At 34.8% G+C, this 20,241-nt stretch overlaps 1 protein-coding gene across 7 annotated transcripts in view; it reads left to right on the plus strand.

The window, feature by feature from the left end:
• Positions 1 to 20,241, plus strand: part of PHF8 (PHD finger protein 8) — a 110,208-nt gene that overhangs the window by 75,625 nt on the left and 14,342 nt on the right. For all 7 annotated transcript variants that reach the window (XM_077888857.1, XM_077888855.1, XM_077888856.1 and 4 more), the window contains one exon: positions 15,569 to 15,664. In XM_077888857.1, the coding sequence (XP_077744983.1) occupies positions 15,569 to 15,664 (96 nt within the window). The remainder of the gene's footprint in view (positions 1 to 15,568; positions 15,665 to 20,241) is intronic.

The raw sequence follows: 20,241 nt of genomic DNA on the forward strand, positions 1-20,241 counted from the left end.
GTGTGTGTGTGTGTGTGTCTTGCATCTTTATTCATCTCTGGATGGGCTTATCTGTGGATGAGTTACTTTCATATCATGACTATTATAAATAATGCAATAATAAACAGCAGTGCATATATCATTTCAAATTAGTGTTTTCATTTTCTTTGGGTAAATACCCAGTAATGGAATTACTGGATCATGTGGTCATTCTTTTTAATTTTGAGGAACCTCCATACTGTTTTCCATAGTGGCCATACGATTTTGCATTCCCAATAGTACACAAGAGTTCCTTTTCTCTCCATCCTTGCCAACAATTGTTATTTCTTGTCTTCTTTTTTAGACATTCTGACAGATGTAAGGTGATACTTAATTGTAGTTTTGATTTGCATTTCCATGATGATTAGTGATGTTGAGCATCTTTTTAAGTGTCTGTTGGCCATCTCTAGGTCTTCTATGGAAAAATATTTATTTAATTCCTCTGCCCATTTTTTTAAAAGTTTGTTTATTTATTTATTCATTCATTCATTCATTCATTCATTCATTCATTCATTCATGAGAGACAGAGAGAGAGGCAGAGACACAGGCAGACGGAGAAGCAGGCTCCATGCCGGGAGTCCGACATGGGACTCGATCCTGGGACTCCAGGATCAGGCCCCCTGCCAAAGGCAGATGCTAAACTGCTGAGCCACCCAGGGATCCCCTCCTCTGCCCACTTTTAAATCAGATTACTTGGGGGGTTTTTTGATGTTGAATTGTATACGTTTTTAAAATATTTTTTTGGATATTAACGCTTTATTGAATATACCATTTGCAGATATCTTTTCCCATTCCATAGATTGCCATTTTGTTTTGTTGATGGTTTCCTTTGCTCAACAAAAGCTTTGTATTTTGGTGTAGTCCAAATAGTTTAATTTGGCTTTAGTTTCCCTTGCCTGAGAAGACTTATCTAGAAAAATGTCTCGATATCCAATGTCAAGATTACTGCTTGTGTTTACTTCTAGGAGTTTTATGTTTTCAGGTCTCACATTTAGGTCCTTAACCCATTTTGGGTAGATTTTTGTGTGTGGTCCAATGAAAGTGGTCTAGTTTCCTTCTTTGGATGTAGCTGTCCAGTTTTCTCATCACCATTTGCTGAAGAGACTGTCTTCCCCTTTGTATATTCTTGCCTCCTTTGTTGTGGGTTAATTGACTGACTATATAACTTTCTGGGTTGTCTTCTTTTTGATTGATCAATGTGTCTTGTTTTATGCCAGTACCATACCATACTGTTTTGATTACTGCAGCTTTGTGTAGCATATTTTGAAATTTGGGATTGTGATACTTTAGCTTTGCAGCTTTGCTCTTCTTTTTTAAGATTGCTTTGGCTATTCAGGGTCTTTTGTGGTTCCATACAGATTTTAGTATTATTCTAGTTTTGTGAGAAAATGTTGGTATTTTGAAAGAGATTGCATTAAATCTGTAGATTGCTTTGGGTAGTATGGACATTTTAATAATAATTGTTACCAATCTAATTCTTTTCCCAATCTATGAGCATGGAATGTGTTTCCATTTGTGTTATCTTCAGTTGCTTTCATCATTGTTTTATAGTTCGTCCCTCAAAATACAGATCTTTCACTTTATTAAGTTCATTCCTAAGTATTTTATTATTTTTGGTGCAATTGTAACTGGAATTGTTTTCTTAATTTCCCTTTCTGCTACTTCATTTTTAGTACATAGAAATGCAAGAGGTTTCTGTGTGTTTAATTTTGTTTCCTCCAACTTTAATGAATTCATATATCAGTTTTCATAGATTTTTGGTGGTGTCTTTAGGGTTTCCTATATATAGTATTATGTCATCTGCAAATAATGAAACTTGTCCTTTTTCCTTACCAATTTGGATACCCTTTATTTCTTTTTCTTGAGTCACTGCTATGGCTAGGACTCCATTACTATGTTGAATAAAAGTGGTGAAAGTGGACATCTTGTCTTGTTTCTAATCTTAGGGGAAAAGCTCTCAGTTTCTCCCTATAATGTATGATGGTTGCTGTGTTTTTTTCATAAATAGCCTTTACTGTGTTGAGGTATATGTTCCTTTTAAGCCTACTTTGTTGAGAATTTATATCATGAATGGATGTTGTACTTTGTCAAATGCTTTTTCTACATCTACTAAAAGGATCATATGGTTTTATCTTATTGATATGATGTATCATGGTGATTAATTTGTGAATATTGAACCACCCTTGCAACCTGGAAATAAATCCCACTTGAACATGGTAAACAATTTTTTTAATAGATTGTTGGATTCAGTTTGCTACTGTTTTGTTGAGGATTTTTGCATCTTTGTTCATCAGAGATATCGGCCTGTAGTTTTTTTGTTTTTGTTTTTGTTTTTGTTTTTTAGTGTGTTTATCTGGTTTTGGTATCAGGGTAGGTAATGGTGGCCTTGAAGAACGAATTTAGAATTTTTCCTTCCTCTTCAATTTTTTTTGAAATAATTCAAGAATAGATGGGTATTAATACTTCTTTAAATGTTGGTAGAATTCACTTTTGAAGCCATCTGGCCTTAGACTTGTTCATTGAGAGTTTTTTGATTATTGATTCAATTTCATTGCTGGTAATCAGTTCAGATTTTCTATTTCTTCCTGATTCAGTTATGGAAGATTATATGTTCCTAGGAATTTATCCATTTTTTTCTGGGCTGTTCAATTTGTTGGCATATAATTTTTGATAATATTCTCTTAATAATCCTTTATATTCCTGTGGTGTGTTTATTATTTCTCTTCCTTAATTCTGATTTTGCTTATTTGAGTTCTCTCTTTTTTCCTTGGTGAGTCTGGCTAAAGATTTTTCCATTTTGTTTATATTTTTAAGGAACCAACTCTTTGTTTCATTGATCTGCTCTATTGTTTCTTTCATCTCTATATTATCTATTTCTGTTCTACCCTTTATTATGCTCTTCCTTCTACTCAGCTTGGCTTTGTTTGTTCTTCTTTATATAGATCCCTTATGTATAAGGTTAGGATGTTTATTGAGATTTTTCTTGTTTGTTGTAATCTCTCTTAGAACAGCTTTGGTGCATCCCAGTGACTTTGGACCATTAAGTTTTCATCTTCATGTGTTTCCATGTATTTTTTAATTTCCTCTTTGATTTCTTAGTTGACCCATGCATTGTTTAGTAGCATGTTATTTAGCCTCCATTTATTTGTGTCCTTTTCAGAGTTATTCTTGTGGTTGATTTCTAGCTTTATACTGTTGTAGTCAGAAAAGATACGTGATATGATTTCATTCTTTTTGGATTTATGAGACTTGTTTCATGGCCTAATATATGATCTATTCTAGAGAAGGTTCCATGCACATTTAAAAAGGGTGTGTATTCTGTTGTTTTTAGGTGGAGTATTCTGAATATATATACATTAGGGCCATCTGATCTAATGTGTCATTCAGAGCCATTGTTACCTTGTTGCTTTTCTGTCTGGATGATCCTTTCATCAATGTAAGTGAGGTGTTAAAGTCTCTTCTATTATGTCGCTGTTACTTTCCTCCCTTATCTGTTAACAGTTGCTTTATGTATGTAGGTGCTCCCATGTTGGGTGCATAAATACTGAAAATTGTTCTGTCCTCTTGTTGGCTTGTTCCCTTTATCATTAGATGGTGTCCTTCTTTGTCTCTTGTTGCAGTCTGTTTTAAAATCTATTTTGATAATAGTTTTGCTACCCAGCTTTCTTTTTGCTTCCATTTGCATGGTAAATGTTTTTCCATCCTTTCACTTTCAATCTACATATGTCATAGATCTGAAGTGAGTCTCTTGTGGGCAGCATATAGCTAGATCTTACTCTTTTATCCATTCCACCACCCTATGTCTTTTGATTGGAGCAGTTAGTCCATTTACATTTAAAGTAATTGTTGGTTGGTATATACTTATTGCCATTTTATTATCTTTCAGTTGTTTTTATACTTCTGTGCTATCTTCCCTTGTAGTTTAATTGCATTCTTCTGTAATATGCTTGGATTCTTTTCCCTTTATTTTTTGTGTATATATTACAGAGTTTTGATTTATGGTTACCATTAGGTTCATAATAACATCTTTTGCATATAGCAGTCTATATTAAGTTGATGTGTGCTTAAGTTTGAACCCATTTAAAAGCATTAAATTTTTACCATTTCCAACATTTTATGTCTCCAGCATCATACTTTACATCCTTTTATTTTGTGAAGTCCCTTAACTAATTTTTATAGATATAATTGGTTTTACTGCTTTTGTGCTTTAACCTCCATACTGGTTTGATGAGTGATTCACATACTACTTTTATTTTTTATTTTTATTTTTTTTCACATTACTACTTTTATTATGTGTTTGCACCTTACTTGTGAAAATTTTCCCCATTGTTTGCTTACTCGTGATCATGGCCTTCTCTTTCCACTCAAAGAATTTCCTTTAACATTTCTTGCAGGGCTGATTTATTGGTGAGGAAAGTAGTCATGTAATATGTGACCTTTTGTGTCAGACCTCTTTTGTTTAGCATAATATTTTCTAGGTTCATCTAAGTTGTAGTATATATCAGCATTGTTCTGTTTTATGGATGAATAGTATTCCATTGTATGGATATGCCACAATTTGTTTATTCATCTGCTGATGGGCATTTGGGTTATTTCCACCCTTTGGCCATTATGAATAATACTGTTATAGACGTTTGTGTCTGTTTCTGTGTGGACAAATGTTTTCATTTGTCCTAGGCATATACCTAGGAGTAGATTTGCTGGGTCGTATGGTAATTCTATGTTTAACTCTGATAAATCATCAAGCTGTTTCTACAGTGACAGTATGACAATTGGTATGGTAGATAATATTGAGTGTTCTAATTTATGTATTTGGTATTCCCTCTGTATTTAGTCTTTTTAAAATATCTTTCATCAGTGTTTTATAGATTTTACATATAGCTCCTGTACATGTTTTGTTAGATTTATCCCAAAGTTCTGTATTGGAGATATTATGAATGGTACATTTTTAAACTTTTGGTTTTTAATTGCTTAATGATAGGATGCATAAATATGATTGATTTTTGTCACTTGACCTTCTGTCCTGCAACCTTGGTAATATTCACCTATTCTAAGTTTTTAAAATATATTCTTGGGATTTTTTTTTGTATAGATGATCATGTCATGTGCAAATATGGACAATTTTATTCATTTCATTCCAATCTGTAAATCTTTTATTTCTTCTTGCCTTTTTTGTTCTGCCTAGGACTTTGAGCACAACGTGGTGAGTGAACACCTTTACCTGTTTCCAATCTAAGGGGGAAATCATTCAGTTTTTACACTATTATGTCGTTAGCTGTAGGTTACCAGGTTAAGGAAGTTCACCTCTATTCCTATTTTGCTGAAAGTTTGTTTATGAGTGGGTATTGAATTTTGCTCAGTGTTTTTGTTCCATAAATGGATATAATCACATGGTTTTTCCTCTTTTGTCTGTTAATATGGTAGATTTCATTGATTGATTTTTAAATATTGAACCAGACTTAAAATTACAATATAGACCTTACTTGATACGGTGTATTATTCTTTTTATATATTATTGGATTTGATTTACTAGAATTTCACTGAAGACTTTTGTGTCTACGTTTATATGGATTTTGGTCTATAATTTTCTTTTTACTCTCTGACTTTAGTTTTTGGTATCAGGGCAAAGAATGAGCTGGGAAATATTCCCTTCTGTTCTATTTTGTAGAAGCGGTTGCGTTTAGTGATTCTTTTCTTTTTCAAATGTTTAGTAGAACTTGTGAGTGAAACCACCTGGGTCTAGAGATTTCTGTTTTCAGGTTTTAACTATGGTTTTATTTTCCTTTGTAGGTATAGGATTATTTAGGTTATCTATTTCTTCTTGGATGAGTTTTGATAGTTTATGTCATTCAGGGAATTGGTCCATTTCAGCTAAATTGTAGAATTTATGAGTGCAGAATTGTTTGTAGTATCTCCTATTATCCTTTTAATGTCTGTGAGGTCTTTAGCATATCTCTCTTTTATTCTTGATATTAGTGATTTGTGCCTTTTTTTTCTTTGTCATTCTTGCCGGCATCTTATCAATTTAATGGATCTTTTCCAAGGACCTGTTTTTGGTTTTATTTAATATTTACTACCATTTGTTTTATTACTCAGGGTTTAGTCTATGTTGATAATTTTGCATTGTAAATTTGAGAAGAATGTGTATTCTACTAGTCTTGGGTGTTCTAACTTCAGTTAGATCAAGTTGATTGATAGTGATGTTCTGTATCTTTGCTGATTTTCTTTCTCCTTGTTTTATCGATTACTGAGAGAAATTTGAAGTCTCCCAAATATAATTAAGGATTTTTCTATTTCCCCTTTTAGTTCCATAATTTCTACTTCATAGACTTGGAAGCTCTGCTATTAGATGCATTCATATTTAATATTGTTATGTCTTCTTGTTGAGTTCACCCCCTTGTCATTATGTTATTTCCTATCCCAGGTAATTTTCCTTGATGTAAACTTACTTTGTCTGATGATATCAATCCAGTTTTCTTTAATTAATGTTGGAATGATACATCTTTTACTATCCTCATTTATTCATTCATTCATTCATTCATTCATTCATTCATTCATTCATTTATATTTACTATGGCCCGGAACTCAGTCTGTATCATTTATCTTTGGTTCCCAAGTGATATTTAATTCACATTCACACAGAATTAAGAGGAAAAAAGCTTGATTCTGTCCTCACTGCTATTCACTTAAATAATTTAGAATAAGATGAGGCCTCATTTCTCTCAACTAAACCAAGAGGAAACTTGTATTTACTGTTTGGAAAAAAAAGGAAAATAAGCTTCTAAGATTGAAGTGACCCATTCATTAGAGGTCAGGAAACCTCATACCTCACGTATCAGCAGGGAAAATGCAAATGGATACAACCACATAATCATTTAGTGTAATTTAGAATTCTGACTTCAGTGCTTGCAGGGATGTGGCAGGAACAAACTGGTGCAATCTGGTGCCAGGAGCATGCATTGTGAAATCTCATTTAGCCCAGAGAATATGTCCCATAAATCCATCAGGAGACAAGTATGCCAGTATTCCCATAGGGGGCCTTGATGCCCATCCCTTGGGGAAAGGAGAGTCAAGGGTGATAAATGTTAGCACAGAAATAATGAGCTAGATTTACCCACAAAAACATACAATCTCAGATGTAGCACTGACTAAGAAACTAAGAAACAATGACATTTCGAAAAATCAAAAATGTACACGGTGCTACTTTTCAGGGGAGATTTAAGTTACTGTTCTATCCTTTTATTTTGAACATATGTATGTGATTTCATTTAAAGTGAGTTTTTTGGCCCCCAAAGGGGCTAGGCTCAGAGCTTTGTCACTTGCCACACGGTATCTCCCAGCATGGGAGGGACCAGCCCTGCCTGTCACAATAAAGTTTATTATGAAAAAAAAAAAAAATAAATAAAGTGAGTTTTTTGTAGCCAGCATTTAGTTGAATCTTGTAGTTTTTAAGAAAATCCTTGTTGATAATTTTTCTTTAAGCCATTTACATTTAATGTAACTAATGATATGTTCAGATAAAGGCTTACCATTTTATTATTTCATTTATACCTATCTCCTCTGCTTTTTTTTCTCTCTCATTTCCCCCCTTTATTTGAATTGTTTGAATAACTTTTTTTAAATTTTTTTATTTATTCATGATAGTCACATGGAGAGAGAGAGAGAGAGAGAGAGAGAGAGAGGCAGAGACACAGGCAGAGGGAGAAGCAGGCTCCATGCACCGGGAACCCGATGTGGGACTCGATCCCGGGTCTCCAGGATCGCGCCCTGGGCCAAAGGCAGGCGCCAAACCGCTGTGCCACCCAGGGATCCCCGAATTGTTTGAATAACTTTTAATATTTGACTTTAATTTATCAATTAAGTTAAAATTTTACTATTTTTCTTTGTATAACACCACTTTTTAAAGAGACTGTCCTGTCCCCATAGAATGGCCTTGGTACCCTTGTCAAAAATCAGTTGACTAAGGGTGCCTGAATGGTTCAGTTAGTTAAGCATCTGACTACTCCTAATTTCCTTTTTTTTTTAAAGATTTTATTTATTCATGACAGAGAGAGAGAGAGAGAGAGAGAGGCAGAGACACAGGCAGAGGGAGAAGCAGGCTCCATGCAGGGAGCCCGGCGTGGGACTCGATCCCAGGATCTCCAGGATCTGGAGGATCACACCCTGGGCTGAAGGCAGCTGGGCCATGGGGCTGAGCCATGGGGCTGTCCTGACTCTTAATTTCAGCTCAGGTCGTGATGTCAGGGTCAGGAGATCAAAGCCTGCATTGGGCTCTGCACTGGGTATGGAGCCTGCTTAGGATTCTCACTCTCCCTCTGCCTTTTCCCTCCCTCTCCCCATTCACACTTGCTCTCTTTCTCTTGATCGCTCTCTCTAGAAAAACAAAATCAATTTACTATAGATGTAGGGGTTTTTTTTTCTAGACTCTCAGTTCTATTCCATTGATCTATATGTCTATCCTATACAACTAACTATCCTAACCTACTACTACAATTTATGGATCACTGTTGCTTTAAGTTTTAAAACTGGGAAATGGAATCCTCCAACTTTGTTCTTTTTCAAAATTGTTTTTGCTATTCTGGGTACCTTACAGTTCCATTGGAATTTTAGGATCAACTTTTCCATTTCTGCAAAAAAATGCCATTGGTATTTTGACAGGAATTGCATTGAATTTGTAAAATGCTTTGGGTGTTATTGCCATCTTAACAATATTAAGACATCCAATCTATGAACATAGGCTGGTTTTCCATTTATTTAGGTCTTTAATTTCAGTAATGTTTCGTAGTTTTCAGTATAGAAGTCTCATGCCTCCTAGGTTAAAATTTATTATTTATTCTTTTCGATGCTATTATAAATGTAATTGTTTTCTTAATATTCTTTACAGATTGTTCTTTGCTAGTGTATAGAAGCACAACTGATTTTTATATTGATCTCATATCCTGCAACTTTATTGATTTCTGTTATTAACTAATAGTTTTTTGAAGATTCTTTAGGATTTTCTGTACATAGAATAAGATCATCTGCAAATAGAGTTTTATTTCTTCCTTTCCAATTTGGATGCCTTTTATTTCTTTTTCTTGCCTAATTGTTCTGGATAGAACTTCTAGTACAATGTTGAATAGTAGGGTGAAAGTGGGCATACTTGTCTCACTCTTGGTCTTCAGGGAAAGCTTTTAGTCTTTTACTTTTAAGTGTGATGTTAGCTGTGAGTTTTTATAAATGTCTTTTCTAGTTTCCTGAATGTTTTAATCTTGAATGGGTGATGGGTTGTCATTCTTTACTTGCATCCACTGAGGTAATCATATGTTTACTTCATTTTATTAATGTGTATATTATATTGACTTTACTTTTTAAGGAAAAAGAAAATATATTTTTGTCATTAAACCTTAAGTGAATTTAATTTTTTCTTTCATATAATTTTGAAAAATATCATTCCTTTTTTCTTTCAGTTTTATTGAGAAATAATTGACATAGAGCACTGTATAAAGTATACAGCATAATGATGTGACTTACATATATTGTAAAATTACCACAGTATGTTTAGTTAACATCCATGATCTCATATAATTACAAAAAAAAAGAAAAAAGTTTTTTTCCTTGTGTTGAGAACTTTTAGGATCTATTCTCTTAGCAACTTTCAAATATACCAGTTGTATTAACTATAGTTGTCATGTTGTACACTAATAATTAGTATGTATTTATCTTATAACTGGAAGTTTGTACCTTTTGACTGCCTTCATTTCATTCCCCCCGCTGTCCAATCTCTGCCTCTGGTAACCACAAATCTGATCTCTTTTTCTATGAATTTAGGGTTTAGATTCCACATACAAGCAAGATCATACAGTATTTGTCTTTCTCTGACTTGTTTCCCTTCACATAATACTTTCAAGGTCTATCCATGTTGTTGCAAATGGTAGGATTTCCTTCTTTTTTATGGCTGGCTAGTATTCCATTACACATATACCACATTTTCTTTATCCATCATGCATTGATAGATTAATTTTGTTGTTTGATTACTTTTTTAATGTTGAACCACTCTTGTATTCCTGGGATAAATTCCTCTTGGTCATGGTATATAATCCCTTTGATAGGCTGCTAGTATTTGACTGAGGAGTTTTGTATCAATATTCATAAACTATATTGTCTGTAGCTTTTTTTTTCCCCTGTGTTTTTCTGGCATTGATGTGAGGACCTCATAAGTATGAGTTTGAATGTGTTCCCTCCTCTTCTATTTCTTGGAAGATTTTGATAAGGATTGGTCTTAATTTTTAAGTGCTTGGTAGAAATCACCAGTGAAGCCATTTAGTCCTGAACTTTTATTTATTGGAAGCTTTTTGATTAGCAATTTAATCTCTATACTGTTATAGGTTAGCTGAGATTTTCTGTTTCTTTTTAAGTCAATTTAAGTAATTGTGTGCTTCTAGAAATTTGACCATTTCATATAGTTTATCTAACTTGTTAGCATATGATTGTTCATAATATTCTCTTACAATTCTTTTTATTTCTGGAAGGTCTGCAGTAATGTCCCCACTTTCATTTCTCATTTTAGGTGTTTGTGTCTTCTCCTTTTTTTGGTCAACGTAGTTAAATACTTGCCTATTGTTGTTGATCTTTTTTTTAAAGAATGAACTTTCGGTGTCACTGATTCTATTGTTTTTATTCTCTTTTTATTTCTGCTCAAATCTTTATTATTCCCTTCCTTCTGTTGGCTTTGGATTTAATTTGTTCTTTTTCTACTTTCTTAAGGTATAAAATTATATTATTGATTTGAGATCTTTCTTAATAATGTGGCATTTAGAGGAATAAATTTCTCTCTGAGCACTGCTTTTGCTGCATCCCCTAAGTTTTAATATGTTGCGTTTTTATTTTCATTCATCTCAGAGTTTTTCTAATCATGCTTGCAATTTCTTTGATCTATTGGTTGTTTCAGAGTATGTTGTTTAATTTCTACCTATTTATGAATTTTCCAGTTTTCCTATCACTGATTCCTAGTTTTATTCCATTCTGGTTGGAGAAAGATACTTCAGTCTTTTAAGATTTATTGATACTGGTTTTGTAGTCTAAAATGTGGTCTATCCTGGAGGATGTTCCATGTATATTTGAGAAAAATGTATATTCTACTGTTTTGAGGTGGATTGTTCTGTACATGTCTATTAGGTCTAGTTGATTTATAGTGTTGTTCAAGTCTTCCAGTTCCTTATTGATCCTATGTCTGGGTGTTCTAGCCACTGTTGAAAGTAAGGTAGTTAAGTCTCCAGCTGTTATTGTGGAACTGTTTCTTCCTTCAATTCTGTTAATGTTTGTTTCCTATGTTTTGAAGCGCTGTTGTTGGGTACATATATATTTATAATGGTTATATATTTTCTTGACTGATTAACCCTTTCATTAATATGTAATGCCCTTCTTTGCCTACTGCATATTAGAAAAATTACTTCACTCCTTCTTCCTCCTGTGCTTTTCCTTTATTTTACATTATTACCATACTCACAATACTTACGATACCAGATATGTGCGAATTTCTCCAACCAAACAATTCTCTGTGAGACCAGTGTGGTGTCCTATAATTCAACTCAATTCTGACACTGTTTACCAGAAAATAGCATCAGATCCCACAGGTTAAGGGCTCAATCCCACGAGACTTTTCCCACCACACCTTGGATGTCAACCACAAGTCCAGGTTGTCATCTGTGCTTTTGACCAATATGCTATAAATCTGAGGCTTCCATGACTGCTTCCTCAGGTTCAGTTCATTGGATTCAGGGAAACAGTTTATGTACTGTTTAGTAGTTTATCATTAAAGGATATGATGATAAAGTATACAGATGAACATCTGAATGGAAGAGATGCTTAGGGCAAGGTGCATGGTGGAGCTTCTCCACCCTCTCTGAGCATATCTCTCTCCCAGTACTTCCATGTTGCATGTTTCATCACCAACTCAGAAGCTCCCTCAACCCTGTAACTTTGGGATTTTTATGCAGGCTTCCCTATTCAGGCATGATGAATTACTAATGCCAAACTCCATTTCCAGCCCCTGCCCCCCTCTCTGTGGGATATAGGGTTGGGGCTGAAAATTCTAAGCTTCTACTCATGGCTTGATCTTTCTGGTAACCAACCCCTATCTGAGAGTTGCTGGGTACTTACACATTTCTAATTATTCTATGTTCTTGATTGATTGGCACTTTTATTAATATATAATGCCCTTCTTTGCCTCCTGTAACAATTTTTTACTTAAAATTTATTTTGTGAGATATTAGTATAGCTACCCCAGCTTGCTTTTTGGTTAGGATTTTCATGGAATGTCTTTTTCCATGCTCTCATTTTCAACCTAGTTGCTTCAACCTGTAAGTCTCTTGTATGCAGTATATAGTTGAACTATGTTTTTAATCCATTCTACATTGAAGTGGTGAATTTGCCTCCTAAGCTAAGAGAGCTTAATCCATTTACCTTTAAAGTGATTACCAATAGGGAATGACTTATTTCTGCTATTTTGCTATTTGCTTTCCATGTGTTGTATCATTTTTGTTCCTCATTTCCTTGTCACTGCTTTCTCTTATATTTGATTTTTTTTTTGTAGTGTACCGATTTGATTCACTCCTCACTTTTTTAACGTGTGTTTTAGGTTTTTTTTTCATAGAGTAAGCCCTGGGGATTATAATTAATATTTTAACTTTATAACAGTCTAGTTTGAATCAGTACCATTTCACTTCTGTAGCTTACAAAGACTTGTCTCACTATATCTGTGTTTTTTGTCACAACTTAAACCGTTATACATTGTGTTTCTACTAACAAATTTATAGTTATTATTGTATGCATTGGAATTCTAAATCATAGCATACAAAAAGAGGACTCAGAAACCACAAATACAACAATATGGGCTTTTATATATACCTCTATATGTAGTTCTCCTGGTGGTTTTTGTTTCTTTGTATAACTTTGAGTTATTCTCTAATATCCTTTCATTTCAGCCTGACAGACTCTATTTAGTATTTCTTAAAGGGCAGGTTTACTAATGACAAACTATCTTAGATGTTGTCTACTTGAGACTCTTATTAATTTGCCTTCATTTTTGAAGGATGGTTTTATTCCCTATATTATTCCTCGTTGACAGTTTTTTATTTCAGCATTTTACATATATCACCTAACTGCCTACTGGTCTCCATTGTTTCTGATTAGAAATTGATTGTTAATCTTATTGTTTATCCTCTGAAATGACAAATTGCTTGTGTCTTGTGCTTTCAAAATTCTTTCCCTGTTTTTATCTATTGACTATTTGAATATAATGTAGCTCAGTTTGGATCTCTTGAGTTTATCCTACTTGGAATTCATTGAATTTCTTAGATGTTTACCTTCATGTATTTCATAAAATTTGGGAAGATTTGGCCATTATACCTTCATATAATCTTTCTGCCTCTTTTTCTCTGTCCTTTCTTTCTGGAACTCCCATATGAATATGTTGGTAAGCCTGATAGTGTCCTATAGGTCCTTTGCCTGTTCTTTTTTTTTCTTCTTTCTTTCTACTCATCAGACTGGATAATTTTAACTGTGCTATCTTCACATTCACTGATTATTTCTTCTGCCTGCTAAAAATCTGCTGTTGAATCCCTGTAATGAATTTTTCACAACATTGTACTTTTCAGCTCCAGAATTTCTATTCAGTTCCTTTTTATATTTTCTAGCTCCTTATTTATATTCTATTTTTTGCTGAAAAGTGGTTGATTTAAAGTCCAATGTCAGCTTCCTCCTGGAGAGTTATCAATTTCTTTTTTTCTATAAATAAGACATACTTTGTTTCTTTGCATGGCTCATAAGGGGTTTTTTATGTTTTTGTTTTTGTTTTGTTTTTTTTGGAGCTGAGACATTTTGAATATTATATAATGTGGTAAGTCTGGAAGTCATATTTTCCTTCCTCCCCAGAGTTTGCGTTGTTGGTTATTGTGAACTACAGTTATCTATTTATTTAGTGACTTTCCAAAGGATTTTTGTAGATGATGTCCTTTTAGTGTGTGGTTGCTGAAGTATTCCTTCTACCTTTGTATTTTTAATATGTGTATCTTAATTTGTATTTTCTTTAAATGTCTAGACTTGCTTATTATCTACATCTTAACCTCTCTTGAATAAGACAGGAACCTTAGAATGGAATTTCTTTTGCATGTTACTTTATACTTATTATCTCTCAATCCTCACAACTTTGCAAGGCATGTGGTACTTTTTCAATTTTATGGGTGAAGATAGTGAGACCCAAATAAGTTTTCCTAAATCACAAAGCTAATAGATCAGTCCAGGATTTAAAAGTAATATCTAATCCCTAAACTTAAGGTTTTTCTACCATGCCATACTTCTTTACTTGAGATGGAAAGCCCTTTTAGAGTCAACAAAATAACATTGACAACCATTGGGACTATTAGGGATGGGATCTTTTTCAAACAACTGTTACCAGCAGCCATTTATTTTGAGGGACATTCCGTGACCCTTCTTTTTTAAAAAAATCTTTATTAAGGTCAGAAGGCAGGGGTTTTACTTCTTTGTTCAAAAAAGGAAGGCCTGAAAAATGAACTCATTTTCTTATAAAGAGACCCTATTAGAGGGAAATACAAGACTGGATTCCTCTGATGAAGCAGAATTCTGGAGAAATTTGAGGCTGATCATTAGGAGTAGGATCATTAGGAAGAAGTTTCACTCTCACTTTGCTTCTCTTAGACTTAGAAGCAATAGCCACAGAGTTTGACTTCATCAGTAGGATCTATCTATATCATTGTCCTGTTAAATCCTATATATGTTGCATGTGGATTGTGAGGAGAGTATGATAAAACTGGATGTTTGTGATATATGTGTATAGAATGAGATACCTGTGTATATGTGTTTTACCATTCAGATCATTCAGTTCTTGTGTATCAGATCATTCAGATACTTGTATATGTGTGTTTTGCCATTCAGATCATTCAGTAATCTTGTTGTTGCCAGTTCAGCCCAAGTGGTCTTTTTGTTTCCTTTGTGTGAATAATGTATATAGCATTTCTTTTTCCATTTCATCCAATATGTATTGAGTACTTACTCTGCATTGTGTTAGATTCCCTTAGTTTGAAATCAAATAATACCTATCCCTGCCCTCACTGTAAATTGGGGGTGACATATTTACTTTTCAACTCTTAAATACTATATAGCAAATAACTCCAGTAGAGTATACCTAGGATGCTCTGGAGAGTTAAGGAGGCATCTGAATCAGATTAGGAGAACAAGGAAGGCTGCTTTAGGAAGTGAATCTTAGAGCTGAATTTTGCAAGATCTGTAAAGTAACTCATGAGGTTACTCACTAAAGGGATGTTGAATGAGTGAATCAGAATTAGATAATGCTTAGAGAAGGACATTTGCAGCAAAGGTACAAAAGTAGACATGAAAAGTATGTGGCACATTCAGGGATTCCTACATTTGAGTATGAATTAAGTCAAGGGTCTACCGGTAGAGAAATGGGAGGAGCTGAGGTGTAGGTATCATTCTGTTTTCACCCTTCTGGATGAGATCTCAGTTTACCTGCTTTTCCCTCTCTCTGCAGTTTACCCTTCCCTGGAGTCTGACGATGATGACCCTGCTTTGAAATCTCGACCCAAGAAAAAGAAGAATTCAGATGATGCTCCATGGAGTCCTAAAGGTGATCAGTATTCTGTCCTTAAACTCTGTAGGTATGGTTTGGGGAAAATAGGCTGGGGGTAGTTGGAATATTTAACATAAGAAGACATGATTCAGTCACTCCTTTGTTTATTCAGCAAACATTTGTTGAGTACCACCCACATGCTAGGTATCACGTTAGGTGCTGGAGTGAAAATGAAAATAAGACACATTTCATGTACTCAGTTCAGCAAAGCCAGAGGTAACGGAGCTTATTGCTTCTGATATTATATGGCTCGAGATGAAAAGAAGATCTTGAGCAGATTCCAACAAGCAGTGTGAGGCTTCTGAGAACATTCTGCTACCATCATCCCAGACCTTTGATAATATGTTGTCAAATGAGAGAAATTGTGCTGACTGTTGAACTATACAAGGCCCAAGACTCCTTAGACTGTGAGCTGTACTGGCTGAGAGGCCAGCTCTGAGGAAGGCAGAATGATCATTGAGTAGAACATGGAATTTAGGGGGTAATAGAATTTTATTCATCTCATTGGTTGGGTGGTTTTCACATTGGAGGGTATGTCAGTTAGCTTTTCCTGCTTATCAAACTACCCAAACTTAGTGGTTTAGAACAATGACAGCTGATCATTTCTCATGAATTTGTAGGTTGTCTAAGCTATTGTTCTAGTCTGGACTGGCTTGGCTGGGGCTGGATGGTCTAAAAAGATCTTCAAAATTAGGTCTAGCCCTAATTTAAGGTGGCTAGTGCCTCTCTCTCTGTGGTCTCTCCTGGTCCATCTGGAAGCCAGCACAAGGTTTTTTTTTTTTTTTCCACAAGATAACAAAAGCATGTCCGCTGGCAAGAGAGCAAAAGCCCCAGTTTGCAAGCTCTTTTCAAGCCTCTGCCTATGTTATGTTTTCTATTGTCCCACTGCCCAAAGCAAGTTACATGGTCAAGCTTCAATTTGAGGGTGGAGAAATAGATTACGTCTTTTGAGAGAGGGAGCTGCAGAATCCTCCTTTGGATGCAGGGAGATGTGAGTAAGTTGAAAGCCAGTACTGCAGCAGTCTGCCACACAGGGTGCTGGCACCTCAGTACCTGTGGTTCCCCAGGAGACCCCCTGCTGGCCCCACCCATCCTTATTTGGCCTTTCTGCTGTCTGCTTGGGGTTGGGGGAAAGGGGTGGTAGGGTAATCCTAGGAAATATTCTCTTAGTGAGTCAGTCAACAAATGTTACTATTTTCTGATTGTATTTTTCCCCATAGTTTCTGGCTAATTAGCAAATTAGAAAAGTCGGAAAATACAGAAAATGGAAGAAAGGATAAAGAAGAAACCACTCATGATTCTGCTACCCAGAAGCAGCCCCCGGTGTTAATGTTTCGACATGTTTCCTTCAAGCCTGTTTTTCCTCTGTATTTCTTTTTATAGTTGAAATTACAGTGTATACATCCTGTATCTTGCTTTAACATTTTTTTGCCTTTTAATCAAATTAATATGTATATTTGGTAGCAAATCAAATAGTACAGAGAAGTTTATGATGAAATGCAATGGTCTTTGCCTCTGCTTTCCCCACCTCCAATTCCATGCCTAAGCAACAACCTCCTGGTTTTCTTTTTTCTGACTGTTACCTCCAAAACTCAAGAAAATAGGGTTTATACCACATTTCTTGATGTATCAACTTAGCCTCTATTTCTCATTCTCTCAGCTTTGTCAGTTTCTCTTGATTACCCACTTTCTAAGATACAGATGTTAGTACACTACTCTTTCTTCTTCTAACCTTCTATGAATGCACATTTTCATTTACATTGTAAAAGTTATTAGCATTTACATTGCCTTGTGATTAATACTCTATATTAACTAGGAGTTGACTGTAAAAGTTGAAAACTAATAAATGTACCTGGCCTTTTAAGTATTGTTTCATAAATATGTCCTTATGCCATATATATAAACATAAAATATAAACATATTTTAGTGGCCACAAAATATTCTATCCCATGGACATACCTTATTTACCTCCTTTAACGTGAGGCTAAAAGCCTATTGCCAAGTTTTCACAATTAGTAATAACATTTGGGGTGAACATCTTTATATGTGTTGGTGTCTCTGATTATTTACTTAGAATGAATCCCCATTAAACTCTAGAAGGACAAAAAGTACAAGTGGGTATAGTAAAAAGTCTCCCTCTCACTCCTGTTTCACAGCCCTCACTTCCCCACTAGAATTCTCTACTAGAGAGTTGCTATAAGCTCTTAGTTAATTTCCAGAATTCTGAAAAACTTTGTTCTGACAATTTTTACCAGTTTTTTCATTATTTTAATTCAGGTGTGAGTGTTTGGAGGTCCTTAACTTTGCCATTTTTGCTGTTGTCATCCATCATGACCTACTAAATAGTTCAGGATACATTTCTATGAAAATGACATTTTCTTCTACAACCATAATACCATTTTATGACACCTAAGGGAAGTAACATTTATTTTCTCATATCATTTAATACCAAATCCTTATTCAGACCCCCCCCAATTGTACCAAAAATATCTTATAATTTGCTTATCTAAATCAGGTTGTAATCAGGAGTAAATTGAATTTAGATTAAAAAAATTTTTAAGACATTTTCGGGGGCACAGTTGGTTTTGATTTGTATTTCCCTATGTTGAGTGATCTTTTTATGTGTTTGTTAGCCATCCAGATGTCTTTTTTGGAAAAAGTATCTATTCATGTCTTCTGCCTACTTCTTAACTGGATTATTTATGTTTTCTGGTGTTGAGTTTAATAAGTTCTTTATAGATTTTGGATACTAACCTTTTATCTGATATGTCAGTTGCAAATACCTTCTCCCATTTCATCAGTTGCCTTTTAGTTTTGCTGATTGTTTCCTTCACTGTGCAGAAGCCTTTTATCATGATTAAGTCGCAGTAGTTGCTTTTGTTTCCCTTGCCTCTAGAGATGTGCCTACTAAGAAATTACTGCAGCTGAGGTCAAAGAGGTTCCTGCCTGCGTTCTCCTCTAGGATTTTGATGGTTTCCCATCTCACATTTAGGTCTTTCATTCATTTTGAATTTGTTTTTGTGTATGGTATAAGAAAGTGATCCAGTTTCATTCTTTTTTTAAGAGTTTATTTATTTGAGAGACAGAGATAATGACAGTGACAATGAGAGAGAGCACAAGTGGTGAGGAGAAGGAGAAGCAGGCTTCCCACTGAGCAGGGAGCCTGATGAGGGGCTCAATCCCAGGACCCTGGGATCATGACCTGAGCTGAAGGCAGACACCCAACGGACTGAGCCACCCTAGTGCCCTCAGTTTCATTCTTCTGCGTGTTGCTGTCCAGTTTTCCCAGTACCAGTTTTTGAAGAGACTGTCTTTTTTTCCATTGGATACTCTTTCTTGCTTTCTTGACCATACAGTTTGTGGGTCCATTTCTGGTAGGTTCCCTATTCTGTTCCACTGATCTGTGTGTCTGTTTTTGTGCCAGTACCAAACTATCTTAATGATCACAGCTTTGTAATATAGCTTGAAGTCCAGAATTGTGATGCCTCCTGCTTTGCTTTTCAACATTCCTTTGGCTCTTTGGGGTCTTTGGTGGTTCCATACAAATTTTAGAATTGTTTTTTCTAGGCCTGTGGAAAATGCTGATAGGGATTGCATTGAATGTGGAGATTACTTTGTGTAGTATAGACATTTTAACAATGTTTGCTCTTCCAATTCAAAAGTATAGAATGTTTTTCCATTTCTTTGTGTCTTCTTCAATTTCTATCATAAGTGTTCTATAGTTTTCAGCATACAGATATTTTACCTCTTTGGTTAGGTTTATTCCTAGGTATAATATGGTTTTTATGGTATATTATGGTGCAATTGTAAATGGGATCACTTCCTTAATTTCTCTTTCTGCTACTTCATTATTGGTATATAGAAATGCAACAGATTTCCATATGTTGATTTTATATCCTGTGATTTTGCTGAGTTCTTGTATCAGTCAGTTCTAGCAATTTTTTGGTGGAATCTTTTGGATATTCTACAAAGAGTATCATGTCGTCTGGGAAGAGTGAAAGTTTGACTTCTTCTTTGCCAATCTGGATGCCTTTTATTTATTTTTATTGTCCCATTTCTGAGGCTAGGATTTCCAATACTGTGTTGAACAACAGTGATAAGAATGGACATCCCTGTCATGTACCTGGCCATAAGGGAAAAGCTCTCAGTTTTTCCCCATTGAGGATGATATTAATTGTGGGTCTTTTGTATATGGCTTTTATGATGTTGAGGTATGTTCCTTCTATCCGTACTTTGTTGAGGATATTTAATCAAGAAAGGATGTGTTTTGTCAAATGCTTTTCCTGCATCTATGGAGAGGATCATAAAGTTTTTATCCTTTATTTTATTAATGTGATATATCACATTGATTGATTTGTAAATATTGAACTACTCTTGTAGCCTCGAATAAATCGCACTTAATCATGGCGAATAATCCTTTTAATGGACTGCTGTATTCCATTAGCTAGTATCTTGTTGAGAATTTTTGCATCCATGTTCATCAGGGATAATGATCTGTAATTCTCTTCTCTAGTGGAGTCTTTGTCTGGTTTTGGGATCAAAGTAATGCTGGCCTCATAGAATGAGTTTGAAAG

Source organism: Canis aureus, chromosome X, assembly GCF_053574225.1.
Source record: "Canis aureus isolate CA01 chromosome X, VMU_Caureus_v.1.0, whole genome shotgun sequence".
Classification (NCBI taxonomy): Eukaryota; Metazoa; Chordata; class Mammalia; order Carnivora; family Canidae; genus Canis; species Canis aureus.